We start from the raw sequence: 25,932 nt of genomic DNA, 5'->3' as shown, positions 1-25,932 counted from the left end.
ACACAGCCACAACGCAAAGACTACTGGAAACAGCAGAGATGAGAGTAATGAGAAAAATTAGAGGAAATACTCTGAGAGATCGAAAGATAAGTGTAGACATTAGAAGAAAATGTAACGTACAGTGTATAAATGAATGCACACAAAATATAAAAAAAAAAATAGAATAATCACATAAGCAAAATTGAGGAGACCCGTGTCGTCAAAATAGCAAGAGAAGTCATAAATTCGGCAGAAGAAGTATCGAACGACCACGCAAAAGATGGAGTGACAAACTTCCATAGAGGTATCAATCCGCCAATGAACAAGCAGAATTTTATATAAAAAGGAAGAAGAAGAAGAAGAAGAAGAAGAAATGTAGCAAAGAGGATATTAAAAACTACAGACCTATAAGTCTATTACCAATCATATACAAGATATTCACAAATATCATCAACAACAGATTAACAGATGCATTAGACGCTACACAGCCAAGAGAACAAAGTGGCCTCAAAAGTGGATTCAGTATTTTGGATCATATCCATACGCTTCGTGAAGTAATGAGTAGGTAGAGCTAAAGAATATGAAATATCGCTAGCATTAACCTTTATTGATTTCAAGAGGACTTTTGATTCTATATATCCCAAGGCAGTAATAGAAGCTTTGAACAACCAAGGCATTGACAAACCGTACATAGAAACTTTAACAAATATATACAGACAAGCAAAATCTAAGGTAAAAATTAATGAAAACACTCCAGAATTTTCCATTACCAGAGGCATGCGACAAGGAGATGCAATAATGTCAAAGTTTTTCACTGAAAGTTTAGAAAATATATTCAGCAAAATGAACTAACAGAAGAAAGGCCTATCCAGTAATGGCGAATACTTTAACCATCTAAGGTTTGCAAACGACATCGTTCTGATTGCTAACAATCTTACAGAACTAGAAGAACTTATAAGCGACCTAAATGCAGCTAATATTGTTAAGCTTGTAAGTTGGCCTAAAACTGCACTTGACAAAAACAAAAACTATTGTTTTAACAACATACAAGCTTGATATTTTTTTAATTTTTTTTGTTACTAGACAAATATCAATTAAGTTTAGCGTATTTAAAAAACTAAATCTTTTTAACCAAAAATAGTTACCAAAACAAAACTTAATAAAAAGCGATAATAATAAGAATGATTTTATATTTTGTAGTTAATACAAAACTTTTCATTAATTGATCCTACTCCTTTCAGTGGCACTTCTATAAAGCAATCAGGGATATTCGTAACAATTCTTAAGGACTCCGAATATTTCTTACATTCTCTAAAAAGAAATACGATATTTATTACTTTATTTATATTTTATTCCAATGGATTTAAGCTATAATAATTTTGTAAATAGAATTAAAAAAATATATAATAGGCCAGTAAATGAACGTGAAATACGGCGATACCCTGTAATTTTCCGTGTTACTATCGAATTGCATGAAACTTTGGATTTAGGTTCTACTTACCCTTCACTTTACTTTTGGACTTATGCTGTCGGTTTGTTTTTATTTTTTAAGGGTGAAACTACTCCTATTTGAAAAAAACATCGTATAATTGTAAAATGTAAATTAATGCAAGTAATTAATTAAAATAATCTTTTAATTAAGTAAATGAATGTTAATTAACATTAAACAACATAATTTAAGATTTTATCACAGTTTAACCTCGAAATCTCACCCCCTAGATTAGTTATAATTGAAACAATGTCATTAAATAACTTGTCTGCACTAATTTGGATGAAAACTTGGATTACTGTTTCATATTTTTACTACGTAATGTCTACCCTTATAAAAACCACCTCTTACAAAGAAATTTAAATAGTCAGTTGTAGTATTTGTTTCGTTGAAATAAAAAAAACAATTTTTTATAAATTTATTTTATTTCAACTTAAAAAACAACCCTTATTAGTTTGTAAGGATGGATGAAAGTATTTCCCTAATAACACAATATATGTAGCTTACAATGCTATAGTATACGTGTATATGCTAATATACATCATTTTAAGAATATTTTTTTCATAAAATATTTACTTTTTGAGGTATTTGTAAAAAACCGTCTGAAAACATAATTTTTAATTTGAAAAATAAACATTTTCATTCGAATATAACTCAAAAAGTGTTGACTAAGTGAAAAAACTCTATGGAACAAAAGTTGCTTAAAATAATCGATCTATTCGTTTCCAGACTTATTTTGAACGTATGTTTTTTTACCCTCGAGAAGGGTTGACTTTCAGTCCGTAAGTATAAGCAACCCTGGGCTCAAGTCCAAAAGTGAAGTAGAGGTAAGAGGAGTCTTATCTAAATTTTTAAGCAAATTCGTTGTGACGAGGCAAATTACACTCCAAAACGGCCATTTACTGGCGTATAAGCCAAAAACAAACAGAATAGCGGTATGTATTAAATCTAAAATCGACAAAAGGCCAACATTTTTAAGACAGCAGTGAGGCCTCCAATGATCAACTCTGCAAAAATGAGATCCGATACCAATTAACCAAGACGATTAATGGAAACATGTAAAATAAGGATGTCAAATATGTCAAAGTACAACACTATAAAGCATAATAGAGAACTCATGCGAAGATGAAATATGAAGCATATAAGCCTATAAATATAGAGAATATAGGTAAAAACTGGAATGAACTAATACGTGAATGAAACTAATGTGTGACGCTATAATGTATAGTTTGGTTCAAGATATAAGAAATTTGGCCTGAGGCTGGTGGGATGACCCAGTCGACCGCAGTATTATAATAATGAACAACACCTATTGATGTTACTAATCCCTCAGTTGTCTTTGCGACGGGTATCAATAGTTTTGGAATAGCTTACTAGGACCGCACTTTATATTATTTACAAAACTGATAACTCATTACCTATCAGTGCAAATAAATTGTTAAAATTAAAATTTCTACACAATGCTTCGTATTAAAAAAATTTTGCTATACACGAATTAGTGATCTTTGCGCTTACTCATCTGATTTACTCATCTAAAATTAAGTTGCAATTAACGATCACAAACAATTTTTATGTTCAACAGGCTCATTACTTGAATTTTATGGAGTTAGAATATTATCTGTTTTATGTCGTTTTCACTTTAAATAAAATGGACTTTCGACTTTAAATAAAATGGACTATCTTTAAATAAAAGAAAATTAAAAATCATTAGCAAGTATTTCAGTTAAAGATAAAGTATACCTCTTATTATTATTCTATAAATTTACTCATTATAATTCTAGTGCTAATAGGTCTTCTTCTTCTTAAAGTTCCATCTCCTATCGGAGGTTGGATATCATAACGGTTATGGTCACTTTGTTGGCTGCTGCTCTGAAAAGTTGTAGTGAACTACAGTTAAACCATTCTCTAGGTTCTTCAGTCAGGAGATGCGTCTTCTTCCTATGCTTCTTGTTCCTTGGATCCTTCCTTGCATAATAATTCTCAGCAGCTCATATTTTTCTCCTCTGGATATGTGACCCAAATATTCTAGTTTTCTTCTTTTTATGCTGTTCATAATTTCTAACTCCTTATTTAGACGTCGTAGTACCTCAGCATTGGTAATCCTTTGAACCCACTGAATTTTTAATATTCTTCTGTAACACCACATTTCGAACGCTTCTATTTTTCTTATGTGTTGTTTCTTCAATGTACAAGCTTCCATTCTGTATAGTAAGATAGAAAATATGTAACATCTTAGAGCCCTCAATCTGAGATGCAACTGAAGGTCTCTGTTGGTAAGCATTGTCTTCATTTTCACAAATGCTTGCCTTGCAGTTTCAATTCGGACTTTGATTTCTCTGCTTTGGTCATTTTTGTCATCAACCCAGGTTCCCAGATATTTATATGTCTCTACTTTTTCTATTTGGGTTTGCTCTATCATTAATCTTTCATTTCCATGTTGCGTTTTTGAGACAATCATAAATTTAGTTTTTCTCTTATTTATTTTTAGTCCGTATCTAATGCAATAATCGTTAATTCTATTTACCAATTCTTGTAACGATTCCAGGGTGTCTGACATTATAACGGTGTCATCAGCGAATCTTATGTTATTTACTATTTTTCCGTTTACAGAGATTCCATCACCCAGATCTGCTATCGCTTCCTGGAATATGGCTTCACTGTACACGTTAAACAGTAATGGTGACAGAACACAGCCCTGTCTTACTCCTTTCTTTATATCTTTATTTTCGGACTTTTGTTCTTTTATCTTTATATTGGCATTTTGATTCCAATACAGATTGATAATGATTCGTAAGTCTCGTCTGTCTATATCTTTGTTTCTCAGTACTTCTATTAGTTTTTCATGTCGGACCCTGTCGAATGCCTTCTCGAAGTCGATCAAACAGGAATAAATATCTAGGTTCATATCTAAGCATCTTTGAGAGAGGACATTAAAAGCAAACAATGCCTCTCTCGTTCCTAGTCCCTTGCGGAACCCAAACTGAGTATCATCCATATCATCTTCTAGTTTTCTATATAATCTTCCATGAATCACCTTTAGAAATATTTTGAGGGTATGGCTTATTAGTGATATTGTCCTATAGTCTGATAATAGGTATTTAGGTATAATTAGGTATCATTTATTTATCTAGAAAACATAACTTATGAAACATTATGTAAGGAGACACACATATTTAAGTTTGACATTTGCACATTCAGGCAGTTATTTACTTGCATTTAGATCGGTGGTTAGGTCACGACTATTTAAGTAAAATGTCAGGAATCGGTGAAGCTAATGCTAAGTGTAAAAGACGTTTACATTTATCTGATGATGCCAAAGAAATTATTAGGAATGTTTATCAAACAGTAAAAGAAGGTAATCCAAATCCAGAAGACGGTAAATTTCTCATCAAGGCAACATCTCGATTGACAAGGATGCCATATACAACAGTGTGGAAAATTGTTACAGATAGAATTCAACCTCGTAAAAAGCGGAGTGACTTTTCTACATATAAAGCAATAAATGAAAAAGACGCTGAGGTAATTAGAAGAGCAGTCTATAGAACAAATAACCTAATTCCAACGTTTAGTATGATCTACGATCAACTTGTTTAAGACTATTCTATTACGTATTCGCCTTCAATTTTATCAAGGTTTTTGAATCACATTGGTTTTTGATACAAGAAAATTAATAAGCGATCATCAATAATGAATTCCCCTCTACTTATTAACTGGAGAAAAAAATACTTGGATGCTATACTTATCTAAATTTAGAGATGAAGGAAGATCGATATTTTATCTGGATGAAACATGGTTCGATACCCACGACACTACTCAAAAAGGTTGGACAGACGACTCTATTAAGTGTGCACTTAATTATCCAATTAATAGAGGTCAGCGAATAATTATTCTGAACATTGGATCCAAAAATGGCTGGCTTGGAGGAGAAAGTTTTTTACTAAAGGCAAAAAACATTAAAGATTCAAAGCTGGATTACCATGAAAATATGACGAGTAACTTGTTTAAGGAATGGTTTGAAAAGAAAGTGTTGCCAAATTTGCCTTCAAAGTATCGTTGTAATGGATAACGCGACGTATCACAGCGAACAAATTAGAAAAATCCCCAGTGTAGGCTCGACGAAAAAACTAATATCGGATTTTTTGTATGAAAATGATTTGTACTTTGAAGAAACATATACAAAAAAAGAAATGTTAGAAGTTCTTCACACAAAGTATTTGAGAAACAGTTTGTTTTAGACGAATCAGAAAAACGTGATGGTCATATTATATTGCGATTACCTCCTTAGTACTGTGTTTTCAACCCTATTGAATTAATCTGGAGCCAATTTAAGGTAAGTTTACGGCGAAACAACTGCTGTCCTAAATTTAGTAGCCAATCCGTATCACATGTTGTAGAAGAAATAAAAAAGATTTCCCCAACACTGTGGCAAAATTGTGTTTCACATGTTATAAAAACGGAAGATCATTACAGAACATTAACCTCACATATTAAAACAATAATTGTGTGTGTGTGTGTGTTTTGTTTTATGGCACTGGAACTAAGCCAATTAGCCAGAACAAATGTGTGAAAGTTATAAGGAAAATGCTTCAGTTAAGTATTCATTTTCATTTAATGCGTATCTAATATTATCTTATATTTAATGAACAACACATATTATTATACATAATACTCAATATTATATTATTGATTATTCCTGTATGTACATAAATAACCTCTTATACTCGTATATCTTCAGTTGCAAGTAAGCTCGATAAGTTAAAAGGTGTGTCTATTTTTAATTTATATAGATTACTAAGTAGTGTAGAGATCTCTTGTTGAATAGAAGGGCATTCTAATATAATATGTTCTAAACTACCATGTTTTCCGCATTCGCAATAATCTTCGTTATGGATACCTAAACGGTGTTTATATTCCGGATACATTGCATGGTTACTTCTGATTCGTGAAATTGTTTTTATAAAATTTCTATTTTGTACATTAAAAAACCATGGTTTTATGTTTAGTTTTGGAAGCAACAATTTAAACTTTTTCCCAGAGTTGGATTTTTCGTATTTTTCTTGCCATTTAGTTTTCATGGTTATTTTCATTTGGCTTACGTGATCGTTCAAAGGTAGCTTCATGTTAATCATCTCCCCTTCTGTAGTAGCCCTTTTTGCTAATCTATCTGCTATCTCATTATATTCTATCCCACAATGACTTTTTACCCAAGATAATGTAATTATCTTTTCATTTTTATTAAATTTTGTAAGTACTTCATATATACATCTTTAATTAAATCGTCATACTGGTCGGTTATGTTAATATTTTTTATCTTTTCTAATGCACTTCTGCAGTCAGAGAATATTACTATATTAGTGCCGGATAGGGATTGAGCATAGATTAGTGCATTTTTAATTCCGACTATCTCTGCAGTGAATATTGACGATCCCTTAGGCAGTTTATACAGTCGCTTTATTATTTTTATTAACATGATAAAGAGCCAAACCGGTATTTCCATTAATTATAGAACCGTCAGTAAAGATGTAATCATTATTTTCCCATTTATGATGAATTTTATTAAGAAAATATTTATTTAGTAATTTTTCTGGGAGTCTAGGGTAGTCATCGATTAAATGGAATACAGGGCGAATATCGTAGTGTTTAAAAGACGTTAAGTTGTTAATAGTTAATATATTGTCCTTAATTTCTGGGTAGTTATAATAACTTTCGATCAATAGAGGTGTTTTTTTATATTTCCAATATCGATTTGTTAAAACCTCGATAGTTAACTGATGAATTGTGTGTGTAAGATTGTCATTTTTTGCGTATATCTTAAATAAGTTTTTATTACTTAAGAATTGTCTCCTTAACTGAAGTGGAGGTATGCAACTTTCCGCCTCCATAACAACTATGGGTGTAGATTCAGATACCCATTACAGATTCGTAGACATTTATTTTGGATTTGATCAATCTTTTTAAGATGACATTCAGAGGCCGATCCATATAATACGCACCCATAATCGATTATTGACTGAATAAAAGATTTATAAAATAGAAGACAAATATTAGGGTCTGCCCCCCACTTACTATGGCTGAAAACTTTTATGATGTTTATAGCATTTTCAATTTTAGATGTTATATAATGAATATGAGATTTCCAGTTAAGTTTTGTATCTAGAGTAATACCTAGATACTTAATTGAAGCTAGGTACGGGAGTGTGTAATTTTTTAGTGTTATTGAAGACGGATGATGAAACCTCTTCCTAGTAAATGTAACAGCTGCTGACTTATTTTCTGAAATGGAAAATCCGTTATTTTTTACCCACTTTTCTAATGAATCTGAAGCTACCTCTAAATTTTGATGACATTTTTCTATATTTTGTTCTGCCGTATATATACATATATCATCAGCATATTGTAATGTTTTTATATTCCTATGGAATATAGTGTCCAAGTCAAATGAGTATATAATGTACAAAATAGGACTTAATATGCTGCCCTGAGGAAGGCCAACAGCAGCTTTTTGAGGACCTATTAACTTGTCTAGTGTACGAATATAAATATTTCTCTCATTATACAATTTATAAATATTAAAAATAAGTAGTTCCGGTAGTTTTAGCTTTTGCATCTTGTCCATTAAAATGTTTAATTGAATATTATCGTACGCTCCTTTTATATCTATGAACAAGCAGGTTGTTGAAAAATTGTGTGAGAATCCACTTTGTATGTCAGTAACTAGAGTAGTCACATTATCTAACGTTGAACGATTTTTTCTAAATCCGAATTGGTTTTCGGGTAATAGTTTATTGAATTCTAAAAAATGTTCTAGTCTATTTTTAATCATTCGTTCAAAAGTTTTTAATAAACAAGATGCCATAGCTATAGGTCGATAAGAATCTGAATTATTAGATTTTTTTCCAGGCTTTAATAAAGGGACTATAATATAATCAAGCCAATCATTGGGAATTGGTATTTTATTAAACCATATATTATTATATATATCCAACAACGCATTTCTGCCGGAATAAGATAGATTAAATATCATATTATACTGAATTTGATCCTTTCCAGGGGATGTATTACAATTTTTTTTCATAGCTCTATTCAATTCATACAGACTGAAAGGCGCTGTTAAATAATTATCTGCATTTCCAGAGGAATCATATGCACAAGGTTGTAATGGTTTAGAAATGCAAACTTTTGGACATAATTTATTTTGAAAATCCTCTATCCATTATAAAACAATAATTATAACATTAGATGATGACGATTCTACTGAAGATGTCAGCGATAGTGACATAGAGTTGTAATTTGTAATTACTTTTTCCATCTAAACTTCAAATTTTATTTTTTTATGTTATTGTTTCTAATTTTATTATGTTATCTTTTTTAATTCTGATTTTTGCTACTACTCTTAATCTTTTCCTGTTACATATTAACATTATTTTCCTTAATTTCTTCATTGTACATAATAACATACCTATAACTAATATAAACTATACCTACATATAGATATAAATACGTATTAAATATAATGATATATTTAATTTTATATTTATTATTCCAACCCTATTAAAATATTATTATGTACTTGAACTTTTTTGTTAATTTTAGCGAATCCGGTCTTGGAGGGTCTGTAGTTTGTTATTATAATTCTAAATACCAGCGTCAGTCAAAATTTCTTATATCTTAACGGAAACTATACCTACGTTTAAAAGTGAAATTCATCAAAATATTTTTTGATGAACAATTTAAATACCTACTGTCATAAATACAATTTAGAATACATTTTGTACTTACGTTGCACAGAAATAAATAAAAATATTTACATACTGCTTCAAATTTCCCGTACTTGCCGGTATTTCTCCATAGTGCGGTGTTATTACGAAAGAATTGGCATTTTTAGATTTTCTAATTTCAAATTTAACCACACAACCTAAAATATATTGTATACAATAATTGGAAAAATAAAAATTTGTGATAAACAGACAAATCAAGATTTAAAACATGTGATTCAAAAAACAGTAGGTATTGTAAATAAAATTGTAATAAATGATGTGGGTATGATCCCAGCTATATAAGAACAGGCTCCTGGAACCCAGGAGGCATAAGGACCAACCAGAATATTTTGGACGAGCTGGTTAACGGATATGAAATGAATGTCGTAACAACACAGGAAACTAAGCTCACGAACATCATCATCATAAAGTTTCCGGGCCACGACATATATAGAAACGACAATATAGGAAGTTCAGAAGTCACAGCAATTCTAGTGAAGAAAGGAATCAGATACATCAGAATCTTAACCCCACAGCTCAACAACATGAAAGCTACAACAATTAGAATACAAATTAGCCAAGGAGACCTCAGGATTACATCCGCCTAGGTAAGGCATCAGGATCCACTAATTGAAGATGGCCTGAATGCGTTCCTAAACATTGAGAACCCTCAATTATAATAGGAGACATAAATACAAGATTTCCAAATAGGAATGATATAGCTACGAATCGTGGCCGGTCTCCGCTTTCGTGGAGGAGGAGCTCCGAACTGAGTAGGGGCTCTTCTGTACATCACGGAAGACAGACTGGGCGGGGGATATCCTCAACCTCGACACGGCACGTCCCATATGGCTGATAGGGAAAGTTCCTGCAGATATGCAGGACAGGTACGAATAAGGCATTGCCAAATAAGTACCCGCGGATCAACTGAAGATATGACATTAGGCAGCAGTAATGTCATTACTGAATTAAGGCTGTGGGAAGTAAAAATCCTGTAGGCTTACTTCCAGATACTCACAGGCGACACTCACATTATGAGTTAAGCGGCTGTGATACTGCGATCTTAGGGCACTCTTTTGTCCTGGAGTTTGAGAAATCGGCTTCGAAGGCAGAGGAACTAAGACTTTTAGTGAACGGCATAAGGATGCAGAAGGCAAGGAGAAACCACTGCATTAAAGACTTCTTGTAAGTATCTCTAGTACAATTGTCATGGTGATAAAAAACTTTAAGATTCCGACTACTGATCATGAAAATCGGAATTCAAGATCCGGCAGGGAAGGTAAATCTAGCTCAAACCGTGAGGCCTTCCAGGTCGTTATCAAGAGAAATCCTCACGAACCAAATTACAATCTAGATGATGGATCTCTAAGAGTATTGCGAACAGCCATAAAGATAGGTACATGGAACGTTAGAACAATGTACGAGGCGGGAAAAATCTATAATGCCATTCAAGAAATGGAAAGACTCTCGATTAATATCATGGGAATAAGCGAAATGCGCTGGACAAATACAGGATACCGAGTTATCAAAGATCACAAAATATTCTACTCAGGAAATCTTAAGAACGAAAATATAAATGGAGTGGGCCTAATTATGAATAATAAAATCGCCAACTGTGTCAATCACTTTGTACCTGTATCAGAAAGGATGCTCTTAGTTCAGCTAAACACAACTCCCATAAAAACAAACATTATTCAAGTATACGCTCCTACAGCGGACGCCCCAGAAGAAATCATAGAAGAATTTTACAATGACCTTACTAATATTGTCAAAAGGATTCGGAAAAACGAAATAATACTAATAATGGGAGACTTTAATGCCAAAGTTGGCAAAGGACAAAGTGGAAATTTAGTGGGATCCTTTGGTCTAGGGGAACGTAATGAACGCGGAGACCGTTTGATTGAATTTGCAACTGAAGAACAGCTCGTAGTGACAAACACCTTCTATGATCTTCCTCCAAGACGACTATATACGTGGAAATCTCCCCAGGATACCCCAGATCACACAATACGAAATCAAATAGACTATATTCTTATTAACAAACGATTTACATCTGTTAAAGCGTACCCGGGATCCGACATAAGTTCGGACCACAATCCACTTATCGCCAAAATGAAACTTAGTTTAAAGAAAGTTCAAAGACCAAAAATTATGAAGTACGATATTAACCAACTGAAAAATAAAACAGTAAAGGAAAAGGTACAAAAACGCCTAAAAGAAAAAACGTGGGCTCGTACAGAAAAACCATGGGCCCGTACAGAAACAGATAACACAGATGTAGAACTAGAAAATTTGCACAAAGTAAGTCAAGAAACAACAGAGAAATACTTAAAACCTGAAAGAACAAATAAAAAGAAATGGATGACGGAGGAGATTCTATGTATGATGGAAGACAGAAGAAACGCTAAAGATAATAAGAATTACTACAACAACATAAATAACGAAATAAAAAGGGCTATTAAAATAGCAAAAGAAAATTGGTTTAGCTTGAAGTGTACAGAGATAGAGTCATTACAACAAAAACATGATTCATTTAACCTCCATAAAAAGATTAAAGAAGCGGCAGGCTTATATAAACACAAGAACACTGGATTCCTGACAGATAATCAGGGAAACATAGTACTGGAAATAGAACATAAAAGAGATATTTGGATTAAATACGTAGAAAAAACTTTTGAAGATATACGAAGTAACACTGGTATTACAACAAACACCAATTGCGAATCTGGACCACCATTTACAGTCGAAGAAGTAAAATATGCCATCAAAAGCACCAAAGATGGTAAAGCAGTAGGCCCTAATAATTTTTACTCAAATTCTTAAAACTTATGGACTATGATGACATAAAATGGTTGACAAATATATTTAACAGTATATATGATACGGGCGTGGTTCCCCAAGAGTGGTTAGTGTCAACTTTTATAAATCTTCCAAAAAAACCCATTGCGAGAAAGTGCCAAGACTATAGAATTATAAGCCTTATGAGCCAGTTACTTAACATTTCTAAAGGTCATTCACAAAAGAATATATACAAAATGTGAGGAACAACTAACAAGAACACAATTCGGATTTCGTGATGCTCTGGGAACACGGGAGGCTCTTTTTGCTGTACAGGTGCTATTTCAGAGATGCAGGGATGTGAATTGTGACATATACGTATGCTTTATAGATTACCAGAAGGCATTTGACAGAGTAAAACATGACAAATTAATGACTGTAATGCAAGAAATTGGAATTGACAACAAAGATCTTAGAATTATCAGAAACATTTACTACAATCAAACGGCCAAAATCAAAATAGAAGACCAGTTAACTAATAAAATTGCAATAGAACGTGGAGTACGACAGGGCTGTATTTTGTCTCCATTGTTGTTCAACATTTATTCTGAATGGGTATTTAAGGAAGCTTTAGACGGTTGTGCGAAAGGAATACTAATAAATGGTGAATGGTTGAATAACATCAGATATGCAGATGACACTATAGTTTTTGCCGATAATCTGAATGACTTACAGATATTAACAAATCGCATAACAGAAGTCAGCAACAGATACGGACTAGCTCTTAACATAAAGAAAACCAAATTTATGACAATTAGTAAAAAACCAATACTAAACGCTAATCTTACAATCAACTAACAGAATATCGAAAGAGTCGAGCAATATACATATCTAGGCACCAATTTAAATAGCCAATGGGACCACTCAACAGAAATTAAACAGCGAATAATAAAAGCAAAAGCAGCATTCGTTAGAATGAGAACCATTTTCAACAGTCGAGACATATCATTAAAAACAAAATGCCGTCTATTGAACTGCTACATATTCACAGTTCTGCTCACCGGAATGGAAGCATGGACACTGACTGTTGCATCTATGAATCGGCTCGAAGCTTTCGAAATGTGGTGTTATAGGCGCATCTTACGTATATCCTGGGTTGACAGAGTTACTAATGTGGAGGTCCTGCGTAGAATGGGGAAAGAATGTGAAATTCTCATGACCGTCAAAACTAAAAAGTTGGAATATCTAGGACATGTAATGAGAAATCAAGAACGTTACGGCCTTCTCCAGCTGATTCTCCAAGGGAAAGTAAATGGTAAGAGAGGACCGGGAAGAAGACGCATTTCCTGGCTTCAAAATTTACGAAAGTGGTATAACACGACTACCACTGAACTGTTCTGCGCTGCAATAAATAAAGTAAAGATAGCCGTGATGATCGCCAACATCCGGAACGGATAGGCACTTTAAGAAGAAGATAGCTACGAATAGAAACGAAAGCCTATTAAACCACTACATATAAAACAACGATGACACTATGGCAATGGGCCTCATCGATCCAACACATTACCCAGGAAACGAACTTCCCACTCACATAGATATTATAGTCGCTGGAAACTTAAGACTATAAAGAAAAATCCAGAAATTAAATGAAGGAACAGCGGACCACAACCCCATGCTACTGGAACTAGGAAGATGGCAGAAGGAAAGTACAATTCAATGGATTAAAAGGAAAACAAAATGGACCAACTTCAAGACACCTGTGAGCACTGAAACATTATTCCAATGATAAATAACCCACAAGATATAGAGTCCTGGAGTTTAAGAATATCATACAACAAGCACTCAGAAACAGCAATACAGAAGATAAAGTAAAATACACATGGGAAGATTTAAAGATATACCCAAGGAGATAAAGGACGAAAGACAAGGAACCAAGTGGATAAAAACATGGCAAACAGACTAAATAGAGAGATCAAAACAGCACTACGAGAACACCGTACGAAGACATGGAAGGAGAAGGCCCAAATATGTAAAATATTTGGAAGCTCCAGCTAAAGAATACTCAGAACGGATATAAAACTAATCCTTCAATACACGGAGAAAACGCAATGGTATCCTTCACTAAGGAAAAAGTGGAGTTAATGAGGACTACTCTCGAGAAAGTATATATTAAATTATCACCCAGACAAAGACATCGACTTTATAGAAGAAGTTGAAGAGTAAAGAGAAAGGCCCGAGGCCGAGGAGATAAACGAACTAATTAAAAATAGTTCTCAGAAGAAAGCACCTGGATTAGATCAAATAACAAACGGGGCTCCAAAATACTTACCGACAAGAGGCATAGTATATCTAACGAATATGATCAACGCGATGCTAAGATACAGGCAATTCCCAAATCGATGAATAAAGGCTCATGTCATCATGATACCAAATCCAGGAAAAGACAATACATTCCCGTAAAATTACAGGCCAATAAGCTTACTACTAGCAATCAGTAAGTGGACAGATTCAAATGCAGTTATATAAATCGAATCGTATTGTAATGCTCCCTTGTCCGATTCTTCTCGATCGACGATGGTAAATACAATAAAATGTTGAAGTCGTGGAGTAAAATTATGGTTTTATTGACAGCTACTACTAATTACACTATAGGTAAGATGTTGGTTAAGGTAACTTTCTGTAATAGACTGCGCTCAAATGAGCTTAAATCCCCAATTTATAATTTCACAAATAATGTAAACCTCAGCACAGGGGTTAATGCTTCTATCATACTAACAAAATTTGAACTATGAGCTTACAATACAATTTAATCTAGGCCATTATGCAATACTTGGGAAGTTCAATTAGAAAAATATATTATTTAACGATAAGAAGTTAAGAATAATGTGGGATTACAAATTAAGGGATTAATTTGTGATTGAGCAGTAAGAATGTGGAAAGAGTCATCCTCAGTAGACTTTCACCAGACTCAGCAACAACCAGGAGAAGTGACAGCGTAAACAACTCCATCGAGTGCAAAAGCGAAGCAAAATACCTAGGAGTTACCACGGATAAAGGATTAAGATTAGTACATTAAGATTCAAAAAGCACGTAGACGCCACAATAAAAAAAGTAAACATGGCAAAAGCGTCAATAAGAGGACTCGCAGGCAGAAAAAGAAAACTAAGGATCAAAACAAAAATAAGGTTAATAAATAGTATAATTCTACCGATAATAACATATGCATCTCTCGCATGGGGATACATATGTAACACCACCAAGAAGAGAATACAAGCGGCATACAACAGCAGGCTAAGAGAGGCAGCCAACTGTAGGTAAGCCAGGACAAAATTCGCGGAACTGTAGAATCACCCAAGTCACATAATGCGAGAGATCATGAGATACGATGCTTTCCACCGATGGAAGCACAGTAGGCCCTAGGTAAAATGATTTTAATGTAGAATAATATGATTTTCTTTCTTTAAGACATCCTACCAAAAATATTATAAAAAACACAAAAAACGGCTTCGGTCACCAAAAAATTACCAACAAAAACAGCGCAAGCCAACAAAACCAAAAACTTAAGCACGTAAGGCTCAAACTCTTGAGCATCCAGTCTTAACTGTTTCGTGTAAGTTCCAACTCTGAACAAGTAAGCGATTTTAGTTCCGCAGATAAGTCACAAGAGGATAACAGAACTAAAGCGCCTAACGCTAGCCTGAATTTGAATCGGATAAGGTACCACGTTGGACTTCTATTACCCAGGACTCCCAAATGAAGAGCATTTGAGTAGATAGACTATGTATATCTGAGCGCAACCCCTAAATCGCATCCCCTAAAATCGCAACCCCCGGTCGTAAGTTCCAAACGGCTTAACGTAGGATGACGTACGAGGGCTCGTTGGAAAGGGGATGAAAAATGGGGTTGAACGCAGTATGTGCCGTGCGCATCGGAGCATGCCAAAAGGTCATTACGTCATATCTTTGTTTCTATTGGTCCGATCGGGGCGTACGAGGGCTCGTTGGAACGGGGAGGAGACGGGGACACAAAAAACAAAGATGGCGATGTTGCCAAATGGGCGCTAAAACGTATCTTCGTTGCTATTGGCCTGATTTTGACGCATGAGGTGTCAAATGAAAGCGTAGGTGACACACACACACAGAAGCCATGTCAACGATCAGTATGAACATTATTCTTCTTCTTCTTGTCCATACAGTGCCTAATAGAACGTGACATTCGAGACAGGACGTGACATTTGACGTAGAACGTGAAATGCCACGTGACATTCGACGCAGGACGTGACATTCGACGTAGAACGTGACAGTTATGTGACATTCAACGCAGGACGTGACATTCGACGCAGAACGTGAAATGTCACGTGACATTCGACGCAGAACGTGAAATGTCACGTGACATTCGACGTAGAACGTGACAGCTATGTGACATTCAACGCAGAACGTGACATTCGACGTAGAACGTGACATTCGACGCAGGACGTGACATTCGACGTAGAACGTGACAGCTATGTGACATTCAACGCAGATCGTGACATTCGACGTAGAACGTGACATTCGACGCAGGACATGACATTCGACGCAGAACGTGAAATGTCACGCGACATTCGACGTAGAACGTGACAGTTATGTGACATTCAACGCAGGACGTGACATTCGATGCAGAACGTGAAATGTCACGTGACATTCGACGTAGAACGTGACAGTTATGTGACATTCAACGCAGGACGTGACATTCGACGCAGAACGTGGCAGTTATGTGTTAGTCAAGATGTTGCTAGACATAAAATGTGACATTCTACATAGGATATAGTTAGTAGTAGTATGAATCCCATCGAGTACATACATAGAGTAATAGAATTTCAAAGAAAACTTGATCGGTTAAAGATCGACATTAAATCATATGAGGATTTTAAACATATTACAAGACAATTAGATAACCTGCATTTTGACAACAAAACGTGGAAACCCGAAGAGTTGAATCTACAGCAGCAGCAGCAGCAAGACATCTGGGCCTGTAGAAAACTGCCACCAGCTACATATCCATTAAGACGTATTCAACCAATACCATGTTTGTCAGCAACAACAACAACAACAACACCACAGGTATCAGCAGCAACAACAACAACACAACCAGCGAATATATGAAAAGTGAAATAGATAATGTCTTTACAATGTCCTGTGTAATATTAGCATCTGTATTTATCTTAATTTTAAAAATTATTTTTGAAATTGTAAGAAGAAAATTTGAATCTTCATGTAATATAAGACTCAATCAATAAAGATGTTTTAAATAAAAAAAAAAAAAGCGTTTAATTTCTAATATATTTATTTATACATATACAAAAATTACAATGGTATTATGTTATTGGCAAACCAGTGACGTAGACGATCCACATTTCTTTCGGTGCATGAAAATAATCCAGCGGCATGACATGGGTTTGCAGTAGGGCCAACGTTTCCAGTAGCACGAGGCGTACCATCAAACTTGCAAACATCAATAATAATGGGAAAAACTCCAAAAACGTGACGTTTCTTATCCAAATATTCTGCTTTTTGTTCTCCTCGAACGTAGATGTAATCTGCTGCATACAACAACTTGGTTTCTAGTATTTCATTGATTTTGGACAATTCTACTTGCCCATCAGAGTATCGAATTCCAAGCAGTTTTTTCTCCACGTATGAGGCAGTCTTCTTATCCCCATTACTTAGCGCATTAAATGGTTTCTGGGGCAAAAAGATGTAATGACTTCGTTTAAAACCTATTTCAATGGTAAGTTCTTTGGGAACAAACCATCCGTCCACATCGAATCCCTGAATGTCTACGAATGCTACTCTCATGATGACTGCTCGTTCACTACTGACAATTTATGCATTTAATTTAGACTTTTTACAATTTCGGTGAGAGGGAAGTACTCCATTACACAATCATGAATTATAATGCAATAAGCCTTGGTATTTTCGGGAAAACCATTATTCGTTTCAATATCGAGTTTTACGTCAACAGTGGATGCTTTCATGCTTTCTTCTTGTTTCGAACAATCGATGACAAACAATGCGTGATTCTTGAAAGCTGAGAAATCGAGTAGAGGTCGCTTTTGTTGGGAATGTATGTAGCTAGGATAAAATTCGGTATAGTTGAAATAGGCCTCATTGTAGTCAGTTTTGCTAAAATCCAACTGCATTCTCTCGTTTGGCCAATATTCTCCATTTAAAGATAATCTGATACTTTGAATATCGACATTGTCAAATAAGGTGGGATCAGCTGAATTCTTGTCACGTTTGTTGGTTTGAAAGAAAACAATGACATAACGGGGTCTTTCCACTGCATTGCTAGTTTTTACAGCCCAAACTTCACGTCTAGCGCCTTTGGTAAGTGCTGGTAATTCATGCAATTCCCACTTTCTAAACGGAATAACTATAGGTTGATCTTGTTGAATGGATTTCATAAGTTCCAATTTAATATCATCATTGGGAAATATGTGCTTGACTCTGAGCTCAATATTGGTAATGTTAATCTTAACAGTAGTAACTTGGCCTTGAGTTTTTTCTTTGACAATTATGCAATCGTTGTCGTTTCGAGCTCGAACTAGTCTTATTGTTTGACGGCCACACGTAATCAAAGGATAATCATTGAAAATGTTGAACACATGCTTAAGAGGCATCTGTATGTTGAATGAATGATCAGCAGCGTGTAGAATTGGATCCCTAGGGTAATTCCAGCCTGCCATTGCCATATGACCGGAATCTTCTTGAGTATAACATGTCATAGCACGTACAGCGCTTACGATACCAGGATCCCGCACTGTTTCCATCTCCCTTGCGCTTTCGCTGTACGTACACGAATCGAAAAGAAAAGCACCAACATTATTTGCTAGTTTAACGTCACCAGTTCCGTTAATTGCGAGCGATCCTTTAATGCATAACAAGGTTTCGCTCATTGCAAAGAACGAGTCGACTTGATTGATGCTAAATTCCACAATGTCATTGCAATTGAATGATTTGATGAATGGTGCATATGTTCGGTATTCGGCTTTTCGAATCGACTCGTCAAACATCGGCTTACGATAAATATCAAATATTGGAGGCATTATGCTGTTTGAACGTGATCGTTTTCCATACATAGTTGTCATGTTGTTAGTTTAAAACCAAGTGATTGCAAAAATAATTTGTTTGCAAACGTAAGATGTTGCCGCTTAGATGAAGACGTAAGATGTTGCCGCTTAGACGGTTGCTCAACTAATGGTGTACTATGAGCAGTAGATTGCCTTATTAATAATCCCATTTCCCTCTTGATCTAAGTTCCAGCACCAATGTGCTCTGTTCTCCTCTAAAGTTTACAGGTCGTCCTTCTTGATCGACAGCCAACACTGTGATATTGGTAATTTCTCGTTGCGGTACAACAGGTAAATACAACAAATTGTGTGGAGTTTCGTCAATTGCGTACCCAGGATTTGATTGTATGACAAATTCGTAGATCGTGTGAGCAGGTCTGTTACCATCGAAGGCTCCGGTACTAATGTTGCATTCAAAGCGTATGCTAGATACTTTAATAATCCTAACAGGTCGATCTGAAGAATGCGTCTGTCCTGGATTTAGTAGTGCAGGAGAAAATCCCAATACTGTACCAAGACTGTCAGGTTGCTTAAACGAAATCTTATATTTGCTGAAAATTTGACACTGCAACGTGTTATGGTTAGGTTTTAGACTAAATATCGTTTCGGGTTTAGGCACATTATCAGCACCCAATTTCTGTTGTATGTATTCTTCAATATCGGCAATTTCATAACATCCATCGGGGATATCAAATTGTTGCAATTTGTTTTTGTCATTGTAGTAATAAAACTTGGTATTTTCAATGTTTGGTATACTGTTGTAGGAATGGAAAAATCGAAGAGCTATCTCATAATCTTTGTTCGGATCCAACACGATCGGTGTGGGAGGTTGAAATGAGAATATGTAATTGGTGCTGTCTACTCTCAACAACTGCGACATGATGACTGACTCACGTCAATGTATTAATAGGTTATTATATTAGAAAAAAACAACAATATTTACTTTAATAGTTTTACTTGTTCCAAAGCAAGTTTACAAAAATAACATGAAGCTTGAGAATCAGGTGGGCCATCCCAGTGAGTCCTCCAATCCGGTCTGTTATAATGTACGAAGCAAGGAAGTAGTATCTGTAGGTTAAATTCTCTTCGATATTCTTCAGGCAATTTATGCCATATTTGTAACAATTCGTAAGGTCGTACAGTTCGTGTAATATAATCTAGCGGTATGTATTTTAGTTCTTCTTCACTGAATTCTGTAAAACATTTTTTGTAAAACATATGGTCCATAAGCAGTTCTGTACTTTTAGTAGGCTCCATTATATAAAAACTTTAAGCATAAATGTCCACAAATAATTTGATTGTATGTTTGATACTGATGGTTATTATAGGAAATGTTGGCACGTGCACCACCCAGATACTTAACAAGTTCTTTGGTCGGCTTCAAATTACCAAATGAATCGAAATACTCTACGTTGTTGTTTATCTTTCTGTATGCTACCCAATGTGTTCCGTTATGTGTGGACACATCCAAGTTTACTATTGCACATTCTCGTTGTCGAGGACCGTCTCTAGGCAGAGCGTCATTCATGAAAACACCTCGAAAATGTGGTATTTTAAGGATCTTCTTCGCATAATGTGCAATCTCCACATCATATAGCGGACGATTGGGTAGCTTTATTGGAAGTTTTTTTTCAAATATAAGCCGAATCCACCGCTCGGTTTCTTACGTAGGTACAGACCCGAACCGATGTGTTCCATTGCCCTGTTATGGCGAATATCCTCTTCCAATTTCTTTTGAGCATTCTTAGCGTCGACTACTGTCTTCGCCACCCCAGCTGCACCCCCCGCTAAAGCCCCCAAAGCGGAAAGGCCTGCAAATAGAGGTATGAGGGGTAGAAAACCTCCGGATTTTAGTGGTAGCACTCGTGGAACATCAACTTCTTTACGACCACCAAGTCCTTTGATTATGGATTTTGCTATTCGTACAGCCGTCAAAGCAGTATCTGTTAACGATGCTCCTCTTTTCATGGACTTTGCAATTTTTGGGACAACATCTCGATTGAAAGAGTAACGTCCCCGTCTTCCACGACGACGAGAGCATCCCATCCCCAACTTTCTTTTCGTTTTCATTCCACCAGTTACAATTAAAGCAGCACTTTTTTCACCAAAGCTAGCGTCTTTCGACTTGAAGCGCTCCCAAGCTCTATCTTCCAATTCTTTATCGGCCTTGTGGCGTTCTTCGAGAGATGAATGCTGCGAATAAGCGATATCGTGTCGTTTGCAAGCTGCGTCTAATGGATTAATTCCTGGATCTCCACGTGCAAGACGTTTTTTTAGTTTTGTTCCGGGTCCACAATACTGATAACCAGGAATATGTAGTTCAACTGGAAGTTTATTAATTAGAGAGTTCACGAGACCTCCTCCTTCAACGACCAACATTGGACTGATACCATGCAAGTGGTGACATCTATAATATATATTACCGTACTTATGTACTACACTTGCCACATGATGAAGGTCGTTCAGCAAGAGCAGACGCTACCAATTGATAATTTGGACATTGTCCAAAAAACAACCAACAGTAAACATGGTAAATTGCTACCGAATTCATTCAGAGCGATTATTTGCGGTCCAAGTGGGTGCGGCAAAACGAATGTTATGCTATCTCTTCTATTCAATCCGAATGGCGTCAAGTTTAAAAATGTCTATGTTTATTCGAAATCCCTCTTTCAACCGAAATACCAACTACTGCAAGATGTAATAGCGCAAGTTAAAGGTGTAGGATATTACCCATTTAAAGACAACGAAGAAATTATTAGTCCCAGCGAAGCTAAACCTCACTCTGTGTTTTTATTTGACGATGTTGCATGCGATGGTCAGCAAAAGATTCGCGAGTATTATTCCATGGGCAGGCATAAAGATATCGATGCCGCTTATTTATGCCAAACATATTCAAAAATACCGAAGCAGTTAATTAGAGACAACTGTAACATGATTGTACTATTCAAGCAAGATGAGATAAATTTAAAGCATGTATTTGATGAGCATGTATCACCAGACTTGTCATTTGATGAATTTAAAAAAATTTGTTCTGAATGTTGGTGTGATAGGTATGGTACTCTGGTAATTATAAAAGATTTTGCTCTCAATAATGGCCGATATCGCAAAGGATTTGATAAATATATAAAATTGTAAGATAATTGTTTAGTTGTCATCACAATGTCAGATGATACGGTTGCCATTGCGCTTCGCAAGAAGAAAGTCGCCGAATTGGCTAGATCAATTCGCAAAAAATATTTGGCATTGAAATTAGGCCGAACAGAACAAGATGAGTCCCTAAATAAACTGTTTAAACCACTCTCGAAACCTCTCAAAGATATTGCACAATCATCAAAAACGTTACATCATACTATCACTAACAAGTTTGAACAAGTTAAAAAAGAAGAAGAAGTGAAAAAGGAGGAGGGGGAGGAGGAGAATGGTGATGATGATGATGTACTTCTTGATGCACCTGATCTAGCGGTACCTAATGAAAACATTATTCAAGAACCAATCGAAGTTCCGATGGATGCCACAGACGAATATATCGATCAATATCCTTCAATAAGTCACAAGTACATAAAAGAATATTTAATAAAAGACGATAAAATTGATAAAAACTATGGACCATTTTACGATTCTATTAGTGGCTGGATAATGGGAAAACGTCGAATAAACTTTGACAAACGCAATGGAGACATAATAATAATTCGAGAACGTGATTTAGAAGAACGTAGGTTAGGTGGTACGCCAGGTCTATATCAACTTTTATTTTATGCCAACCCTGAACAGTATAATGATGAGGATTTACAAAAGTATAAAACACTGTTGAAAAACACAGAGATTCATCTGGATACCTTAGGACGTCTTAAAGGTTCTAGTGGAGAAAAATACCATTCTATTATTAAACCTCTATTCAAACCATCTGATGCAGCAATGAAAAAGCATGCAACTCGATCCAAAAAAGAACTCGAACACAGAACGAAAACAACAGCAACAACAACACGATCATCTTCATCTACGGCCAAAGGAACGGGATTGGATGACTCTCGTTTAACATACAACACTGCTCCCATGGAGTATATTTATTGGGATGATCCAAATGAGTTAGTTGAACGTCTTAAACTATTGGTGGCTTCGAAAGACGCCGGCAACACATCTCTCGACAACGAAATCGTAGCAATCATCAATGAACTAAAAGAAGCTAATATAATAGAGTAACTGGGAATGTCAGTATCATTTCCACTATGAGTGTCGACAAATTCGGTCATCACTCTCGTAACAGTAGTAGTAATGCCCAAAAGGTGGCACGAGTTACATTTCCACATACGTCTGACGGAAATATTAATGCCGAAAATGTGAAAATTTGCAATGTCAAGGATCCATCAGACAATGACGATGCTGCAACGAAAAAATACGTTGATAAACAAATCAATGAGTTGCGTAACCTGCACTATCCATTAATTCAAACACATGGTGTGATATTGCAGCAAAAAACTAATGACATACAAGATATAGCAATCGGACTAAACGATGTGAGAAAGGAGCTTCATAAAACTACAGTTCCACTTCTCGAGCAAAAATTGCAGCAAAAAACTAATGACATACAGGATTTAGCAATCGGACTAAACGATGTGAGAAAGGAGCTTCATAAAACTACAGTTCCACTGCTCGAGCAAAAGTTACAAAAAATAATCAAAGATGATTTGAATACACTGAAAAAGGATATGGAGAACAATCTAAAATCTGCTGCAGAAACAGTTGCAAAGCATACGATGTACGATATAAAGCTGGAACAGAGGATAAAACAAGTGGAACAATCATTAAAAAGCATAGTAGATAGCGTTCATTCATGGGATATAGACAAACGTCTTAAGGTAGTGGAAGGTGTGATGAAAAAATAATGTCTAAAGAAAAGAAAGAGGTGGTGAACGAATTGCATAAACCAGCACGAAAAAACTATCCTCGTCGTCGAACAATAATCAAAGGAATCGATGACTTGTGGCAAATGGATTTGGCTGAAATGCGTCCTTATGCACATCAAAATAAAAATTATAAACTAATACTAGTTGTAATTGATTGTTTTTCAAAATTTGTGTGGACACGTCCTCTAAAAACGAAGACTGGTGAGGAAATTACTCGGGCATTTTCGGATATTCTCGCTCATACTCGACGAGTTCCAAAAAACTTACAATCTGATCAGGGAACCGAATTTTACAACAGAAAATTTCAAAATTTAATGAAAAAACATGAAATTAATCATTACAGCACCTACACGATCAAAAAAGCTGCTATTTGCGAAAGAGTTATTAGAACGTTGAAAGCAAAGTTGTACAAGTATTTCAGTTTACATGGATCGTACAAATGGTTAGATGCTCTACCCATAATCACCGAGGAATACAACAACACAAAACACAGTAAAACAGGATACAAACCGTCTCAGGTTAACAAATCCAACGAAAAAGCCATTTTAAACAAAAGTTATACTCATTTAAAGATTGCCGGTCCACGAAAGTTTAAAGTTGGCGACATTGTACGTGTATCAAAGGCAAAACATTTCTTCGAAAAGGCATACACGCCCAATTGGACTACTGAATTATTTAAAATTGTACAAGTTAAGATAACAAATCCTATAACGTATTTGCTCGAAGACATGCAAGGTGCGCCGATTAGTGGCGGTTTTTACGAAGAAGAATTGCAGAAAACATCAAGCCCTAACATATACCTGGTCGAAAAAGTACTCAGACGAAAAGGCAATAAGATGTATGTGAAATGGTTAGGAATGGATAGCAAACACAACAGCTGGATAAATAAATCGAATATAGTTTGAGGATCTATATTTCGATTCGCCGCGTAGACATACACTTTTCTAAAAAAGGCTTACAATCAACCACAAGGAGTGGGGAATGACAAAAGTATAAATTTAAGACAAACTACGATGTTCAGTTTACACCCATTTCGTCAACGGTATTCGAAACAAGAAGATGATGATGAGCTCTCAAGATAGTGGTTATGACAGTCAGCCTGTTAATTTCGATGATGATAGCAGTGAATTTAGTATAGAATTTGACTACGATGAAGATGGTCAACCACCTAGTCCTGGCGCCGAATTAGATCGAGTATTGGCAAAATTTGAAGCAGCAGCCACAAATGAAGTATATTGTTTATTGGAAACTACATATCCAATGAGCTCTCTCCATATAAAAATTGGTCTATCTCCAGCTCGAGATTTTTCACCATCCATCATTCTGTGTAAACATGGTAATTTTAACAGAATCAGTTTAAGCACATTCGAGTGGGAAGCCATAATTGAGTGGTTTAAAAAAAAAATGAGTGATTTTTTCCAAGCAGATCTACCGACTTATGCGGATGAGTATGATCCCATCGAATTTATGTGTGGTGATTTTTGCAAACTAAGACAATTGGTGATGGAAAATGTAAAGTTGCTGACAATCGAGAAATTTGGGGTCGCATTTTATTTGTGGGAAGATGACGTCAACCAAATTATAGAAGCGGACCAGAGCATGATGTCGCATAGAGTGGTGCTGTTAAAGAGTTTACAATTTCACGAATACTATATAAACATTTCAACTTTCATCAAGAACAATTTTGGTGCTATAGACTCTTTACATGGACCAGTTGAAGCCTTCGCAGCATATTGCAATATTTGTCCAAACACTTTGTTAAGTTTAGCTTTAAAGGAATTTGTATATTATTATAAAATTAAAGTTGTAAATGATTTAACTGAATAAATAATATTAATATAAATATGTTGTCTTTTATTTGTAATCTAACATAAATAAAACCAAAAAATGTAAGATTACACAAATTTATTATTATTA

General features: G+C 35.3%; 1 protein-coding gene across 1 annotated transcript in view; it reads right to left on the bottom strand.

Annotated features, from left to right (window-relative positions):
* Positions 1-1,166: 1,166 nt before the first annotated feature.
* LOC140433885 (deleted in lung and esophageal cancer protein 1-like) overlaps positions 1,167-25,932 on the bottom strand; it is a 167,289-nt gene continuing 142,523 nt past the window's right edge. The window contains exons 25-26 of the mRNA XM_072521859.1: positions 9,248-9,383; positions 1,167-1,290 (exon numbers count right to left, since the gene is read on the bottom strand). Of these exons, the coding sequence (XP_072377960.1) occupies positions 1,167-1,290; positions 9,248-9,383 (260 nt within the window). The remainder of the gene's footprint in view (positions 1,291-9,247; positions 9,384-25,932) is intronic.

Source organism: Diabrotica undecimpunctata, chromosome 2, assembly GCF_040954645.1.
Source record: "Diabrotica undecimpunctata isolate CICGRU chromosome 2, icDiaUnde3, whole genome shotgun sequence".
Lineage (NCBI taxonomy): Eukaryota > Metazoa > Arthropoda > Insecta > Coleoptera > Chrysomelidae > Diabrotica > Diabrotica undecimpunctata.
The sequence above is the reverse complement of the archived record's forward strand: the minus strand, read 5'-3'. Positions and strand labels throughout refer to the sequence as shown.